Genomic DNA, 18,926 nt, shown 5'->3' on the forward strand with positions numbered 1-18,926 from the left:
ATTCCTGCATGGCATACCAGTAGCAATGCCTTTTATGTCAGTCAGCAATGACTGATTTACCAATAGCGAAGACATGAGCAACCATAGTGACAAAGAGAAAATGGGCAACAGCAGAAAACCCTCGGAAGTGTCTATGAAAGTCTCTGTGTTTTGTGTGTTTGAACCCAACTGGATTCATTAAGAAACCGCTACTTCAAATTTGTGCTCCAACTGAACTGATGAGTGCAATGTGTTGTCTTATCACATCTAAAGACAAAACTGATCCAACAGGCCACCATTTAAGGCCACGCAGAAAGCCTGCCGTTAAAGAAAAGGGGAAGATGGGATTATGGTTCAAACTTTTGTTCATTTTCCTGGAAGGCTTTCATCTTTCTGTTGTTTTTTTTTTTTTTTGCATTTGTGACCAGTGATTATGAGACAAACAAGTTCAACGATTGCATATATTCTTACTTTCACACAGCTGCTGCGTAAAGTGAGTGTGATCAGGGACTTGTCTGTTTTACAAAGATACAAAACGTATTTTTTAGGATTAAAAATTGTACAAAGCGCTTGTCCGCTAGTCTACAGAATATGCTAGCTCCATTATAGATATGTCCGTACATACATACGCACATTTATCAAGCCTCCATATTTTCTAAATTAGAATTAGGAATTTAGCAAGCAGTTATTGTCATATAAAATGTTGAAGACATTTAAGTGCCATTCACTGTAGCAATATCACAGCTGAAATATTAATTTCACCCCGGGCCATGCATTGTTAGGGGCACTAAAATTTTAAATGCTTGCTAAGTACAGACATCAATTTTGCAATAGTTGAGATGGGGAAGAGCACTGATTTTATGACGCAGTTGCTGACTTGCACCCAGTACGTACTTGCCTAACATGATGAAGCTGACGTAATCTGCTGTGTTGCGTTGAGTAATCCCTGGTTGTTACTCAGCTTGTTGCCTCATTGGGGGTTCTTGAATTAAAGAGGGCCTGGCACATGTATAATCACCATGCTGTCAGTCTGATTGAGCCACTTCAGACTTGGTAGCTGAGACACAAAACACAATCACTGATTTTCTGTCAGTGCTCTGTTGGCAGCAGGACGGTTGATAAGTCCTGTCAAGAACTTGGTAAATTAAGATGTTTCAAAAACGCTTTCAATTTCTCATTCAGAACTAAATCTGCCATTAATCCCTGGAGGATAAAGAAACTTTGAGTGTTGAATAGAGAATGAATTTGTCCATCCATTTCTCCCTCGCAGCCCTCCAAAATACTCTCAGCGCTCTATTCTAAAAACAAATTAAAGTGGAGAAAGAAAAGAAGTTTTCTTTTTTTTGGCAATGACAGTGACAGAACTCCATTTTCTTAGAGCCAGATCAAAGCAGCTCCGTGTGTGGGATCACAGTCTGCTCCCTTGGGCTCGTAATCATAGAGCCTAAACTCTCAGACCCCGTGGATGCAGACCATTGGCACTTTCTACTCTCTGCCAAGCCTGATGTTACGTTGTGCCCTTCACACCCACCCATACTTCTCCATCTCCTCTGGCTTTTTTTTATTTTTCTGATCTTCCCCGCCTCCTGAACGCTTCTTTGCCCACCCTCAGACCCGTTAGTGAGCATAGTCAGACAGTCTTCCCTGACGCTGCAGCAGGCTGGGGCTTGTCCCTGCTCTGACTGTCCCACAGCTTGGGTAATGAAGGCAGCAGGGGGGCCATGTTACTGACTGCCTGTGTTGCGCTTCATCATTCCTGCCACAGCCCAAGGTTCTCTAATTAAAATACTGTCTTGGCCCTGCAGATTATGTAGCAGCTGGATCATTAGTGTGAAGGGTCAAATGGCATGTGTCTCCTTGTATCGGGCGGAGCGCCTTTCATCAACCTTTGTCTCAGTCTCCTCACCTCTTGCAGCCATATGAAGGCCTGATCTGCTTACTCCTTTCTAGCCCATTTCATACTGAGTCCTCGGTGTGAAAACATTTACATCAAGACCACCAAGAATTAACATCTACATGTACACTCAGCTGCTAGTTAATTGGTTACAACTGCTTAAATCAAACACACTGCTTTCCTAGCTTTTTATCCACTGCTTTTTTAACATTTTGTTATACAGTATACAGAACACGATAATGTAGAGGTGGACAAAATTTTAGGAACAAACTAACATTGTGCCATGCATGAATACATGCATTACACATCTGTACAACTATGTTCTTTGGCAGTTTGTTTGCTAACAATGTTGATTTGTTTTATGGATGCATAGTTTAAAATGAACAACTGAAAATCCGTGTTTGTTTTACTCAGAAAGTTTTCTTTAATATGTTTTGTGAATTTTAGTCTTGAATGTTCTGGTTTGTTTGTATTTAACTGATACTTAACAGTTAGTCGATTAATAGATTGACGGAAAAATAATGAGCAATTTTGACAATTGATTAAATGTTTAAGTTACTTAAAGAACAAAATTGTCAAACAGTGATTTGTTCTAACGTATCATTTGTGAGGATTTTCTGCCTTCTGCTGTTTTATCATTTCAAGCTGAATTGTTTTGGACTGATGGGACTAAACAGACAACTTACGTTTCCAGAATGCTGTAATTGTGCATTTATAGATCCAACAACTAATACAACTCAAAAATCAATCAATAAATGTATCAGCAGATTGATAAATTACTTGTAGCCCTAGTTATCAGTGTGGTGAACATTTAATTATATGGATTACTGAGTGAACTGAGATCAGTTTAATCTCTACAGTGCAGCAAACTTCAGAATGGCAGTTTTGCTGGTTGTAGTTACAGTGATGGCTTCACACTGATGCAAAATCTGTCCTGGAGGCCCAGTGAGATGGATGGAGTTTTTGAGTGATGCTGCAGATATTTAAATGAATAATAATATGTAGATTAATATTAAAAACCTAATTGTCAGTAGGTATCTATTCAAAGGGGAAAATTACTGCCATTAGCAGCCTGTGAGTCACCTTCATTTCAGTTACAGGGTGGAGATACCTTGTGTATGATTTGTTTCTTTTTTGTGATGAGGAACTCTTCTGCATCAGTCTGACTCACATGTCCATGTAGTCAGCAAGCAGGTCTGCTCATTTATTAGTCTGCTCATGACTACAGAGGTTGGAAGAGTTGCTTTCAAGCCTTCTGTGTTTTCATTAAGGCCTCCAACCTTTGAAAAATCATGGCACAAGTATTAATGAAGGAAGAATACAAAAGCACAGTGGGAAGTAAATAACCGGCTTTTATCTGAGTGAACAAATTAAAGTGAAGTTCAGATCATTTCAGTTCGGTTGTGTATTATTTATATAGCCCCTGTTCACTACGTATGTCATCTCAAGGCACTTCTCATAGTACGGTGAAGGCCTTACAGAACTTTTACAGAGAAACCCAGCAAAACCAAAGGGAAGTTTTCAAAGGCTTAAAAGGTTGTGGACAGCTTGATTTTGGTTAGTTAACATAAATCCCAAAGGTGACTGTGTCACAGTGGAATTACAGAATCAAAACAGCCACATATGTTTCTCAAAACATCTCCAGCATAATTTGCGTCTTTCTTCTCCACCTTCATGCTTTGTATGTTTGAGTCACAATTTTATAAAAAATAGGCTAAACTAGCTGCTTCTATGTTTTTCCATCTCCTTTCCCAAAGCTTCAAAGCTCAGCCATAGTTTTTGTGAAAACATAAAGCATTTTTGTAAAACAAAACATGCTGATCATACAAATGGATAGCACAGTAGTGCATTGTGCTGCAAGAGTGGTTTGAGAAACGCATTCAGACCTTTGGTATTTCTTTTTCCCCAACATATTATGAGCATGAGTTCAAGGTGACCTTAGCTTCTTCATCACGTCCACCCATCACGTTTATTCAAGCCTGAAAGGGAAAAACTTTTGCTACTCAAAGCATTCTTTATAGGCAGAGTATCTCGTTGAAAATAGATAAGAAATTGAATGAACAAAAAGCATTTTGCTCCAAAAAACTTAGATTAAAAACTTAACAGTGCCTGATGAAACCCAACTCTGATTATCAGGGAAGATTTAAGATCAGTTCCTTACTCCATTAATGATCTCCTGCAGACATATTTGGTATTTCCCTTCTCTGAATTCTGTTTGGATGTGTGAAAATGCCTTCATCATCTGCTCTGCCTGTCTACACTGATAGTGGATATTGAATTGGCTGCTGGGCACTAGCTAACCCCTGCTGTGAGAGATCAATTGAAAGGGACAACCATAAACCGTTCCTGACCAACTGCAGTTTGCCCAATTTGGGAATTTCTTGCGATTCCTGTTGCATCTCATATTGAAAGCAGAGGCCCATAAAATTATGTTCTTTTTTCTATCTCCCTTGCCACATTTATGGTAAAGTAAACGGATGTAAAACAAATACGAGATTTGAAATATTCCATTTAAGTGTCTACTTATACATTAGATATTTTTACTTCAAATCTTTCTGAACCTATTTTAATAATAAAGAGAAAACCCATATTCATGAAAGCATATGTAATGCTGCCAAGCTATATGTAGGAAAAAAATATAAAAATGATTTTTACATTAATTCGAACAATCAGTTAAAACAATTAGTGGTAAAATTCCACAATACTCAGAAATACGTAATTTTGGTGTATGACCTATTGACTGCTGTCAAGACTGTGTTTAATTCTAGCCTGACAGTGCACACTCAAGCTTACACACACACACACACACACACACACACACACACACACACTCTCTCTCTCTCTCTCTCTCTCACACACACACACACAAACCTACTTGTATGAACATGTTCAGTCAACAGAAAAATCCCACAGCTTGGTGAGGATTCCTCATTCTTCCAACTGTTTGCATTTTTCCCCCTCAGCCAGATTGCAGTGTCATCCTGCTCGGGGTTTTTTTTCTCACAGATGCCCACATTCACCTCCGTTTGTAACTTTAGGCCTTTCTACTCTGCTCCTCTATTTTAAGACAGGGAGGGCAGTGTGCCGAGAGGGACAGAGGGACAGGCTGTTGCGGGCTGCACTCGGCACAACACGGCCAACACGCACAGCGCCGAGGACAGTTTGCGAGACGACATTAGCTGGCTTGTTTACGGCAGAGGCTCTGTTTGGGGGAGGACGAGGGGAGGGATGGAGGCAGGCAGGGAAGAAAGGAGAGAGGGGGTTTACTATCCTCAAGAGAGTCGGAATTCCTCCTGAGCCATTCCCCCATTTGGCTGGCAGTTGTGAAAACAATTGCCTGGCATTTACTCCCTCTGTGCAGATGGAGTCCCAGCTATGAGTCAGCTTTGAGAGCAGCAAGTGGTGGAGAAAGTGGTGGGCTTGTGATCTCCTGCACAGCGAATATAAGCATCCTTTACAGAGACGCTTGGTTTTTGATGTTGGGCAAACTCAACAGAGCTGTGTCGTCACTTGTGTTTCTTTTTCGTTCTCTGCAGTACCGCTGATATGCATTTTTTTACTGCCAGTGTTTAGGTAACAGAGTCTAGTTGACTAATAAAGGAATTTGTCTTTCCTGTTTCTCTAGAGTTGACTGACAGAAGACGCTATGCTGATGTCCTGAGCTGAGGGAGCCCTGACTTCATCCCCACTCGTCTTCGTTTGTTATTCCACACCTGGCCCACTCTCCGTCAGTCAGCAAGCACCAACCGCGACCACCACCACCTCCACCTTTTCCCCACCCCCTCCTGCCCAGCCTGCCGTCACCATGACGTCGGAGCTGGAGAGCAGCCTGACCTCCATGGATTGGCTCCCTCAGCTGACCATGCAGGCAGCCATCCGCAAGGCTGATGCCCAGAATGCACATGGGCCAGGGATGGGCAAGAAGAGTACTCTACTGGATCCTAACACCACGCTGGATCAGGAAGAGGTGCAGCAGCACAAGGACGGCAAGCCGCCCTACAGCTACGCCAGCCTTATCACGTTCGCTATCAACAGCTCACCAAAGAAGAAGATGACGCTGAGCGAAATCTACCAGTGGATCTGTGATAACTTTCCCTACTACAGGGAGGCGGGCAGTGGCTGGAAGGTGAGCAAAAAGTGACATCTACTCTTAATTTTGTGCAGATGGGAAAGTTTAATGCAATAGCATAGTAATGGTTCCCGTGTGGCTTTAAAACAGCTTTTAATTTGTGGACTGGATGCTGTTTTTCTTGTTTTCAGATTGATAACTGCGATTGCCTAGTTTGTGTAAGGCAGAAAGCTGATAGTTTTTGGACAACAGTGACAACGGCTAAATTGAACTTTGCACAACCAACATTTGTTGTTAGGACCAATTCATTGATCTGTTTGTTTTTTCCTGGGATTTGTTGACATTAGGAAAATATAGAATTTTACAAAAGTTGTCCCTCAGCAAACACCCTGTTTTGATGTTCAAACATACAGAACTTTATCTTAAGTGCTGTTGAAAGTTACAAAGGCTCAACTTTTGGCTTTTGTCAGTTTGTTTGTGCTGTTTATTCACTCATGGAAGTTCTCCTTTGACCTTCCATTTTGTGATCAGCTGTTTGCAGCATTTGTGGAGGAGTTGAAATTGATATTCCCTGACTTAAATCATTGTCTTGTGGGTGCTGGGCATCTTAAACAATGTGAGATGCTATTGGTAATCACCATTGTCACTTCTGAAAAAGCTTAGAGGAAACTATGAGTGTGCCAAATCACACTAAGTGCCTTACTCCTCTGAATGAAAAATGGTGCAGCCCTGAGAGAACCATATGAAGTGTAAAACCCTGGATTAATATTCAGAGAAGTGGCCCCTATCTGTGCGAACACAGGCTAAATAGCCCATTCATGGGTGGTATTATTCATTGCAGATGCCTTGATAGGAGAAGGCCATTATGCAGAAGGAGAGAGCCAGTGCTGTGTCATCATCTCAAGGAGCCCATGATATACCGAGATGAAGCTATGCTGATTGCCTTTTAAAGGGCCCAGATGGAAATTGATATTAGAATGAGTTTTCCAATCAGTCGACGTTTATTGGAAATAGAATCTTAGGCACTGCTTTATTGCAGTCAGACAAGATGTATGAAGCCCATTTCCTGGGGCGACAAGATCTGGCGTGTGTACAGGCTGCATGGAGGTGTGTGTGTGTGTGTGTGTGTGTGTGTGTGTGTGTGTGTCTGCGTGTAGGTGAGGGGGAGATGAGAGAGCATGTGTTATTATAAATGGATTGATTTTAGCTTTTGTGGCAAGGCCTTTTGTAAGAAAATGAATTGTTTTATTTTGCAACCTTTTGTTTCCTCTTTTGCCTTCTTCATCCCTTATTTAGTTGTCAGCAACACGGCATCAGCATCATGTGTGCTGTCAGTCTGCACATGTTCCTGCATTGAGTTCCAGGCATTTTCACCAAACACTAGTGTCAGCCTCGTGTTTTGTATACCACTTACCTTCTTTATGTGCAGGGAATTGTTTAACTCACTGCCGAGCCATTTTCTCTAGACACTGGCACAAGGTTGCAGCAGTATTTTCCACTGTCTTTGTAGTGGGATTTGTGAACAAATTCAGTTGCAGAGCATGTAGCTCTCATTGGTTAGTCTGTTTGTATGAAGATATTTAAAGCAGTATATGTTGCTTTTCTTACTTTCTAAAGATTATTTCAGTGGGTTGAAGTAGATTTGATCAATTGTTATACACATCCACAGACCTAATTGCTCAGAAATATGAGTGTGACTGACTTGCCCAATTAAGATAGCTGAAGATAAGACAAAGGCTTTGGTTGACACTCATCCCAAGCAGTGTGAATATATACACGTTTCATAAATTTTGGAGTGGGTGGCCTCAGCGGGAATCGAACTGATGCTGCTGGCAGGGTTGACGCTTTGCTCTACCCACAGAGTTACAGTTCCAGTGTAGATACAGCAGTAAGGACAAAGGGATGAATGATGAATTTGCCAACGCTTGGCTCATGTTTCTTCTCTTCTCAAGTGTCACTTTTGCTCATGGTTAGTATAAAAACTTATGGATATGGTCAAAACATTTTATTAACATAAAAAATAGCATGAACAATTTGGAAACGCTAGATAATAATAGTAATCGATGTCTGTTTTTGTGTGTTGACATACACTGACTTCTGTTATTATAGATGCAGCCAGTCTGACATAATAATGTTTCCACAGATTTTTCATGGTTATTTTTTTGTTTGTTTGTTTTTTTCTCTTCAGATTTTTTTTTTAAACAATTGAATAGGTTTAATATTCTTTGGGATCATTTTCAGTATGGAAATAAACATGTTCAAGCAGTGTAAGACCATGAAAGATATTTTCTTTAAATTCAAAATAGCCCCCGTGAAGCAAAAATGCCTTACTTTAAATGCAGTATACAAGATTTAGTCCTCAGCAAACCAAAATGTCAATATTACAAACTGTGTAAAGGTTGCGTCACATGTGATATTACAGTCATATAGTTGCTGTGAAATGGTTTCTGAAAGGTTTAATGTGATAATTCAGTTTCTTCAGAGGGTCATGTGTTTTTAAATTCGCTTTACTGGGATAGTGACTCCTAATTATTAACTAACACATATTGATAAATGCTTTTTTTATATTAGTTATTTCTGTTAAGGCTCTTTTTGTCTCCCTAAGAACCCACCGAATTTTGGGGGCTTTTTGATTACATTGTTACTTTTTTTTTAATTCAGAAAGATAAAGCAAGCTAAATATATGATGTTGAAGTGGAAAGGGTTTCTTTTCAGTGTCAGGTTTATTATAGATTTGACGTAACTGGAATGATGTCTTGAATACAAGAGCAAGTTATTAAATTAGTCAGCGTTGGTGGAGATTGACGCTCTTCAAGTACTTTCTAGTTGAGTAAAAGCTTGCATAGATCAACAGATTCTGGCCTAAATGTGGGTTGGAACTGTAGAAATACCCCTCACATTTAAAAGTGTGAAAAACCACATCACTCTAACCAGGATGCTGTACAGCACAGGAAACACTGAAAAAGCGGTTTGAAGATGTGCTCATAGGCTAGAGCCTGCGTCATAATTTTTTTTCTCACTTCTTGTTAATAGGGTGTTTTCCCTGCTGCCATAGTTTTTCTGAGAATCCATACAACTGAAATAAAGTCTATAGAATACGTATAAAATCATTTTATTACATAAGGCATTTGAATGAAATCCAATAGTACTGTTTCCATGCCCAGGGCATTGGAACAAGCTCCAGTAGCCTTAGGTTTGTTCCTAATGTTTTTGTGCTTGGAGAATTTTCACATCCCATCACACAAATGATATTTTCATCTAAGCCTGTGCAAAAGCCTTGGGAAAGGTTCCTCTTCCTGTCATCAGGAGGTCACTTGGAGCTAGAACAGTTGTGCGGATTTTTTGACTACAAAATCCCCAGAGATGCTCAGAGATTTGAAAGTGGCATGACACCTAATTGAAATTGTATGATTCTGTAATGTGCATGCAGTAGCAATGTTCTGTCTGCACTGTGACTGGTACTATGATAGAAATCCACCTATAGTGTGACTGAGTATGCATATTTGTGTGTGTAATTAGTTGGAAGCAAGCATGCTGGGGTGGGGTGAATGTAGGTCGGATGTAGTCATCGCTCCTCTGTTCCCCTGGAGATGTCAGTCGTAGGAATTTGGGACTCGACGCACGCATGCGTCTGTTCTGTATGATAATGCAAGCTGTGCCTGTGAGATGAGACCTGGCTAATCTGGGCACCAGCAACTCATTTAATCATCTCAATAGAACTCCATTAGCCTGCGCTTTTAAGAAATATCAATAAGTGCTGTCAATAAAAACAGATAATTCATCAAGGTCAAAAAATTTGAACGCTGCCTTGGAGAGTGCTGGATATGTGCTTGGCATCTATGAGCAAGCAATTAGTTGGTGCTTTTCTTAACACCCGCTCTGGCTTTCTGAGGCACTTTGGATTCATTTTTTGCAGGTTTGTCTAAGCAGTCTTGTGCATGATTCAGCTCATATACTGTAGCTTCCTTGTCCTTCTGTTCCCTGCATGTAGAGCATAGCTTTCTGACAATCTGCCAGATTGCTTAAAGATATAGCACATAGTAGGAGCACATATTTCCAAGAAAAGTACAAGTGCTTGCATCATTTTTTTGGTTAGTGTTTTATCAAAAATGCACTATACTGTGTGCTCTTTGTCATAATGCATATCTGTTGCTCGGTCGCTACGATTTCAAAGCTATTACAGGCATTGTAAGCTGGCCCAGATGACTCCACTGAGATTAAAAGGTAAACGGGAGCAGTCTTCACCCACAAGGTCAGAGGACCACGTCTTTCTCCCTGTCAGAATCGCTTAGCAAAGATGAGACTTTAATGCTATAAAGACTTGAGTTAGATTCCTATTCAGTGTTTTAGATCTCATAGCAGGGCTTGGCCTGCATAGAGGAATTTTCGGCTCCCCCTCAAGCCGGTTTAAGTTAAAATGATGAGAATTGACAGGAAAATATGTATGTATTTTTAACCGGTTTTGTCAAGTGGGGTTTTGTTTATTTGAGCATAATAGACATTTTTGTTTAATAAATCATCAGAAATACCAGCAACATGCATAGATATTTGTCAGATATGATGATACAGAATCATTATCATAACAGTATATGCTGCTCACTGTCGTGTGTATCCTCCCACAAAGTCCCTTTCTGAGCCAGGAAAAACCCTGCACAGGAACATGAAGTTCATGTTAGGGTTTGTTTTTTTTTTAAACTGTTTTCAAAATTTGGAATTTTTGTGAATCATAAATTTAAAGTAATGACTCTGAATGTGGGATTTTGGTGTGATTAGTATTTGACTGAATATAATAGGTGCTGGATGTAGTTTTCAAGTCTGCTGTCACAAATTCTCAATCTGCCCCGTCTCTTTACGGATGCTGTTGTGCGTGTCATGAATGGCAAATCAGCGTGCTCTCACTTTTGCTACAACTGTTTGTGGGACAAATGTTGCATAAATGATTTGCAGACGCGTGGCTGTAAGACACTTAAGGAGACGTCTGCACGGCAGGGGTATTCCCCTAGTGCACCTCTACCTGCATGCATCAGAGAGGGCAAAATGGTAAAAAAAATAAAATAAAATAAACAACTAGTTGAACAGTCTCAATCAACAATCACTTCTTGATTTTATTTTAAGCTACTGATTTGTCACACTGATCAACTTTTGTAATTTCTGGGCCTTTTGGAAAAGTAGTGATATGTGTTTATTATTTGTCAACATTAAATTTTTTTAGTGTAGGTGAGATGATTTTGCCAGCTTTTAACTAACAGAATCAAAATGGACAGCAAAGACAACCGCTTTAAGATTATTTAAACTCTTAATATTATGTGATTTTAGAAGTCATGAGTTACTGTTGCCAAACATTTTCCTTACAGGAAATACATTTAAGTAAAAACACTAATTATAGATATTTTATTAGTTATAGTAATATTATATTTTTGCATTATATAAGCAATATTTATATATTTTTGATTCTCTATTCTACATTTTTCATTTAGATTTTAAAAATATTTACAAATAAAGTTCTTTAATTCAAATTTAGAATAATAATTAACCTCCCAGGTGTGCAGTAATTATGGGTTCATTGAAGCAAGCAGTCCTCTTTATTCATTGATGTCTTTCTTTAGCCCCTCTGACTGTGCAGTCCTCCCAGCTTTGGTTCTGATTAGACTGTCTTGAAAATATAAGATGCTGCTCACCTCAGCTCAGCCAGAGACAGAGTGACAGTATGTATGATTTCTTCTCTGGCATATTTTCTGTTGAAGGAGAAAAAAGAAGAAACAACTCAAAAGCTGACCTCCAAGCTCATCTCACACCTTCTCCCGTCTCCTTGTAGCCTCACTCCAGGCAAAGTGTGTAAATTCCCCTCTGCATTTCTTCCAGGTGAAGAATGCCAAAGAAAATCGGGAGCAATTCTCAACCAGTTTAAAAATGCTTGAAATGTTTGCTCTTGAACTTTAACTGTGGAGGAGATTGTTGCTACTGGCATGATTTTATTTTTTCTCTTCTACACCTGAGTACAAGAAAAGAAAATTAGTTGGAAGAGAATGCAAGATACGTTTGATTGCCTAAAAAACATTGAATTTCCCAATGCATTTTCACTGAGGTCCATAGCTCTTACATGATCTTGTTAACAGGGAAATATAGCTTTGGTCTGTAAATCGTTGAGTGTGCAGAGATGGGGCACAGAGCTTCCTTCTGCAGGGGCCCTGGACCTTGCTTTGATCTCATTATAAAATGCAAATACATAGTACCCTAAACAGATCAAAGGTTCAACTTCCCATTGGATCTGAGGCTTAATAATAGCAGCCTGGAGCAGTTTTCTATTTTTTAAAGAAGCGATTTGGGTAGCCACTGGTCCTCCAGGACATTATTTACTCTGGAGATAATGTTCCTGCTTCTGACTAGTGACTAGCCACTGCTCAGAAAATCCCTGCTCCTGTTGCTTATTTAAATAAGATTGGTCAGGTATGAGCATTTGCGCTTCCTGCCCCTATCTCCCACCTCAAGCTTAGGTTTGCAGGGCCTGAAATCTGAAAGTGTAAAATTGCTTCGGTGCTAGACTCTCTGATACCTTCATCTACTTTTTTAGCCTGTATCATCATTACACCGTAAAGCGAGCATTTAAATTTTAAGGACTTTGCTGGTGCTGATTTTTTTTCACCACCACTGATACATATTTAGAGCGATACTCTGTTCCTTTTGTAACATGCACACCTCAATTCCGAAATGATCCTGAACATTTCTTTTCATGTCCGGTCTCATATTAACCTTGTGAGTGGTGAGGTTATACAGCAGTATTTTTAGCCCTTTTGTCTTATCCTGCATTCCTTGTTAATTGTGGAGACAGCAAAAGTGGCTGCATGCTGGCCCGGCGCTGACTTTTTCAGGTTGTGGGAGGGGTAGTGATTCACTCGGCAGCCAGTTTGATCCTGCTGTGAGGCGGGTTCCCGTGTCAGGAAGCTCCAGCCTGGCCACCCGCCCACCAGCCTCACCTTGCACCCGCCTACCGGCGCCCCACCGCTCACGCTCTGGCCCTTAGAGTGGGCGGGGAGAGCAAGCTGGCAGGCCTTGGCATGGATACATTTTGGCAGGAGCTGCTGTCCCCACACTCCGCTGAGTGAAGTGCTGACTGCAGTGCAGAACATAAAAGGCCTGAGGCTTCTATCGCTTCCTCTTGTGGCCTGCAGGCCTGTGTAGAGATGTTGGCTTCAATTTTATTTGAAACTGTAGCTGTCTTTTTGACAGTCACAGCCACGGTCACACAGTTCGTCCACTATATATATGGCTTCTGTTATCTTTGTAACAGTCATTAACCCATAACAACTCCCTCCCATCTGCTCTTTTTGCTCGGTTACATATGGTTCAACAGCTAGCTGTAAAATCTGTTGACCATGGTCATCAATTGATTCTGTGAACTTCCTCCTCCTCTGTGATAATAAGATCTGTTGAAGTCGATACCTGGATTACAGAGGGGGACACACCATTTGTGCTGCTGCTTTTTTGCCTCTTTTTTGTCGGAATGCTTTTTAAGGCAGATAATACTGGACAATGATGGACTTTCTGATCCCTCCATACACTCTTGGTCACAGCTTCAGGCCTTTGAAAAAACACTCAATTATTTGGCATTGTTGATGCATGCTCTTTAGTAATAATAACGAAACCAGCCAAGGCTATAGAATTTCTCTCAAAGTATATTTTGTCTGTTGGGTAGCCAGTTTTCCTCTTTTTCCCTAGTTAGTTAATGCCTGGCCATGGCTGGATAGAGGCTTGGATATGAGAACTGAGGAGCGGGCTTGCGTATTTTACAGACTGGAATTAATGAGACACGAAAGACTCTTTAATAACTGAGGAAAAGGTTAGAATGTGGATTTCTATATCTTTTTCAGAGCTGTCCATTTGTGTCGTGATTGAGATCAGGACCTACAGCAGGCATTGCCCTTGCTGTGTCACAGATCTGTAGCCTGGAGCACAGTTGGACTAAGAATCACCCCCAGTGTCACAGTTAAAGTTATGGACTGCAAGGAATTTGAAGCACATTTCAGAACAACTCATAACTGGAAAAATCATTAGCTAGTTCTTAGATTTTTCAGAGGGGAAGATGAAGGGCCATAGGGAGCTTCTCAGAAAATCTTCAGTCATCCTTCTGTGGATAGAAAGATTTAGACAATAATAGCTTTCCTTTGCTTTCCCTGTATTTCAACTTAGTTTTCTCAGTGAGTGGACTTCTCCCCTCTACAATTTTTCTCCTTGATTGGTTGTCGCCTTTGTGTAAAGCAGACTATGTACAGTATGAATTTAACATTAATAAAAATGCCTGCGAGTATTTCCACACTGCTTTTTCCCACAAAAATGAATCAGGATAGCCAGTGTCTCATCTTTTTTTCGGTATTGTTTGTTCTTTAAGAGTTGTTGCTCAAGTGCCCATTTAAGCGAAGCTGATTAAATGACAAAATACATCTCAGGTACATTTGCATGTAACGTAAAATTTCATTTTAAATGAAATTTCATCTTTGCATTCTGCTTTATCAGTCATCTTATTGTTTATGTGACCATGTCCAGAGTTGGTGATATGACCCAGCTGTTTCAAAGACACGGCAACTGACACTGTGATTCAGGTTAACAGTTTAATCCCTGCTCTATATATATTTGCTAACTTAAGCAAGCACTCCAGGTTGCTAAAAGGATACAGTGCACACATGCTAGGTGAGCAGGCGCAGCCTTCAGTAAATTACCTCAGATATTTGTCTTGAGATAGTAAACACCTTATTTCTTTAATAACTGTCCATGTCATCACAGATGCTGCTGCTCTGGTGTCTTTTTTTTTTTTCTTTTGTTTGAATTTTCTTCTAGTTTGACGTTTTTACATGTGTGATATTTTTGAAGCAAAATGCCGTTGCAAAACTTAATTTCAATATCAAATGCTGCCCTTCGTGAAATTGCTTAAACTTAGCAGGAATCGTTTGTTTAGTGAGTGATTAAGGTAAAGTCGAATCCTCGCCTTTAGAAAACTACAAATAAGAGGGCAATGTCAGACTGAATAATGGCCTAGTAACATAATGGCTATTCAGTGTGAATATCAGGCTTCCTTTTGTTTACATTGGGATCACAGATGGCGGCTTTTTACACAGCCTCTTGTATGCACACTGATTTTTGCCCTGACAAGGAGGAGGAGAAAGGAGAGGGGTTCGCTGATGAACTCTGCATGCTATAAATAGAGCGCAGTCGATGGAATCCGCCTTTAAAATGAATCTGCTCTGTTAATTTCATCTTCGCTGGGTTAGAGCGGCCACTGCTGCCATCTGTATACAGAATACATCATAGAACAGAATTTTCACACTACTTTCAAGCAACCAATATTTTAACCATTATCTTTATGTGTGTGGGTGATTGATTTATTTATTTATTTTAATTTCTCCTGGCCTTTTTTTTTTTTTTTAAAAATGTAATTAATAATATTCATAATTAAGGTAGCCTGCTCTCCCTGAAGAACGGTTGCCTCCTGTGAAGCTTGCAGCTAATTTATCTGCCAGCACTGTAGCTGTGTGCACACAGCATTTCCTTTTTGGAAATGAAAGGGAAAGAGGCTGCAGGACTAATTAGCAGAGGCTGGAGAAGGATCTTTTAAAAAGTCTACAGCAACCTGAGACTGCTGATATGGCCAGAGGTCTGCAGCCTGACTGAGGTAAATCCTCCAATGAATATCTACTTAGAGCGACTGGGAGCTCAGCCATGCTGTCTTACATCCAGCCTGTAGGTCATTCACATCTGATAGGAATTTTAAAAGGAGTAGACTGGCCCAGATGATTGGCATGTTGATAAAATCTGCATGGCAAGTAATTATCGTGGGAATACGACTGGCCAACGTTGTCCCATTTCATCTTTGTTTTCATCCACCCTCTCCCTTCGCTGGCAATTATTTAACCCCCGTCACCTTCTGTGCCAGTCTCCTGCAGCTAATGACTTCACTCTGCTCTTTGCAGGCCCTGCTTTTTTGGAATGAAAAGTGAGCAGCCATGTGTCTTTACATGACACTGGTTCCTGGCATTAACAGCTGCTTATTGATAAAGATGTCACTGTGGCAGAGAATATGTAGGGAAAAGGCTTTTTTTGTCCTCTGCCTTGTCAGTGAAGCAGGATGGCTGTCTCTTATCCCAGAGCGATATTTGATCATCCTGCTGGTGCGTCCTCAGTGGGGTCAGCAGTCTGTGAGAGGGGGAGAGTGACACAGCTGTGGCAGCCGAGTGGAACCAGTGATGGATGACATGCCAGAATGAGCCACGCTGCCTTCCCAGGCGCCTGTATTGACAGGCACAGCTCTCGCATCTCACATTCAGCATCAGCAGGGCTAATCGTGGGTCATGCCGGCCACAAATGTGACACGTGAATATCGCTCCTGTAATTGCTCATTTGTCAACGTCACATCTCAAAGAGCACGTTTCCGCAGCCATGTTATTGAATGAAACTTGCTTTAATGGACAAAGAACGAAACCAATGAAATTAAATCACAACACGAGGCAGTGTAAGCATTTCACACTTTGTCTTCTCATGCAAATTTGCCCTAAGGAAGGTCCTCACATGATAAAAGCATTGCTGGTGTTTAAAGCCGCTATAATATTTTTGTGTAAACAGTGGATCACGCTATGTAAAAGATGTTGCTTTGCTTTCAGTGTTCAGTGGTAAAAGCCACATTCTGTTATACCACAAATTGTGTTGGGCTCTTTCTAGTAGTATGTAAATTGTTTTGTGAATATGTGTGTTCATGTGTGTGCTCGCAGTGATTATAATCCAAGCCATGGCTCTAAGCCCTTCAGCCTGTGCTCCACCAGCCGCAAGGCCACAGCCTCTCCCCACCAGTTAATTGCATCTGAATTAGTCCATTAATGTGGCCGTGTAGAGGGATGAAGGGGTGCACGGAGGTGTCTGGCCTCTTTTGACCACTGCGATGTATTATTAATGGGTCAGCAAGTCTGCTAGCTCTGCATTAACTTGGCTAATGGACTGTAGGGTGGGGCTGTGATTCCCTTTCAGAAGGAAATCAAATCTAATACATATTACCAAAAATAAAGCTTTTCTCAGGCTATTTTCCAGAATTTGTCAGACAGCAACATTTAAAAATGAGGCATTTCTTCTCGCTGTTCCTTTGTGGTTTGGCTCCTCACTGACAGGTTACTATGGGGAGTTCAAGGTTGCACTAAGTCATCACCCTGTGTCTGTCATGGACATGCACTGTAATGTACTGTACCAATGAAAAAACAAAGAATCAGATCAATATGAATAGTGAATAGATTCCTTTATACAGCTTGTATTCTACGCTTCAGAGTGTACTCAAGAACCTGGGGATGACTTTAGTAAATGTAAGGTTGAGCTGCATGATGAGAGCCAGTTGAATAAGAAAGCCAAGCACTTTACCTCACAGATCATTAATTTTTGCTACTAAAGGATACACTGGATGCTAGATAACTGGGATGTAACCTCAGCACTACCAGACAAAAGGTGTCACCAGAAGCCAAGTGGTGATCACGTTGAACAATGCATTTCTGTCGGTATGAAATAAAAATATATTTTAATGTCATGAGTTTGTACTTTGCCTCTTTAACTAAATGAAAAACAATAGAATGATTGTGTTTGTGTTTACGGAGTCATTGTGTTAGTCACTTTTCTTTGTAAACTGTCAGTAGACAAAAGAATTTGACTATGCAAAGAAAGAAGGTTAAGGAGTTCATTTGACTTTTATTTATTTGTAGTCGGTAACTTGCATATTGAGCAGCAGCATAAGCTCTATAATGTTTGTGCAGACATGCAGGAACAATAAAAGGTCAAAACGTCTCAGTTTTTTCCTCCGCTTGATATGCGTTTTCAGTGGGCCTTGTTCTGTTTTGCATTTTATCTTCCAAACAACCACATTTTATAGTCATGGTATTTGAAAAAAAAAGCTAATTTCTGGTTAAGCCTACAAAAGGAATATATGTTGAAGTAGCAAGCACACAAAAGGCTTTCTGTGTCGTTTCTTAATTTGTCTAACTCTTAAGTGGACAGTTGGCACTACCTCGTCACCATTAGTAGCTGCAGTCAGTTCTTCATTGTTAGTGGGCACTGTAGTCAGCAGGCTGCTGTGAGCCATTGTCAGAGCATAGCATCAGAGACTCTTCTTCTGGCTGATAATTAAGTGGCGTACTGACAAACGGCTTTCATCAGATCCCTCATGTGGAACTGAGAGCATGCGAAGGCTTTCAGGGAGGATAAACCGGAGGACGTCACTTTGCCTCCAATCTTTCATGGCCTTGTGCTGCCTCTGCAGTGAAGGAGGAAGGGAGGGAAAAAGCGCCCTGTGTAGCACAGGAGAAAAGCGTGAGCCGGTGTCGCTCAGAGAACTAGACTCAATTTACAGCACTGAGCAAGGCGGCTGTCTTTGCTGATATTGTCACTCTGCACTGTACCAGTTTCCCAGTTTGTCTCAAGTGACCAAGCATACAGCTATGTGCTACATCTTTTTCCCCATTTGAGAATCTGTCAATTATTTTTGTTTCCTCAAGGCTGACATAACTTGTGATGACTTTAGGCGCTGAGAGTGTATGAGAGTAGATTGACGGACAGGGTTTGCGCCGGAGTCCGTGACAATGATTTAAAATGTGCCGTCACTACATTTTCCATGCGTCCCACATAAAATCAAGGACATTATCCATGGCGTTACAAGGCTTCTCTTATTTTAGTTTTTGTTATCTGTTTGACTGTTTATTTTGTGATTTTTAGCATTAGCTTATATTTATATAAAATTTTTAGCTATAACTTTCAGATGTAACTCACCAGCAGTTACCACAAGTAGGCAGCCATAAACATAATTCTACTTTTGAATGTATTTGTTACGGAGCTACAGTCAATTGGTGTATTTTTTGAGATCCAGGTTAATTATTTAAGCTAACTTTAAGCGAAATTCTGACTAAAATATTTTTTGAAGGCACAGTTAAGCCTTGGTAAGGGGTTAACTTTCTAGATCTCCCACTC

General features: G+C 40.5%; 1 protein-coding gene across 1 annotated transcript in view; it reads left to right on the forward strand.

Annotated features, from left to right (window-relative positions):
* Positions 1 to 18,926, forward strand: part of foxj3 (forkhead box J3) — a 75,601-nt gene that overhangs the window by 25,949 nt on the left and 30,726 nt on the right. Inside the window, exon 2 of the mRNA XM_022209805.2 lies at positions 5,499 to 5,999. Coding sequence (XP_022065497.1) covers positions 5,679 to 5,999 — 321 coding nt within the window. The 5' untranslated portion in view covers positions 5,499 to 5,678. The remainder of the gene's footprint in view (positions 1 to 5,498; positions 6,000 to 18,926) is intronic.

This window comes from Acanthochromis polyacanthus, chromosome 5, assembly GCF_021347895.1.
Source record: "Acanthochromis polyacanthus isolate Apoly-LR-REF ecotype Palm Island chromosome 5, KAUST_Apoly_ChrSc, whole genome shotgun sequence".
In the NCBI taxonomy this organism is placed as follows: domain Eukaryota; kingdom Metazoa; phylum Chordata; class Actinopteri; family Pomacentridae; genus Acanthochromis; species Acanthochromis polyacanthus.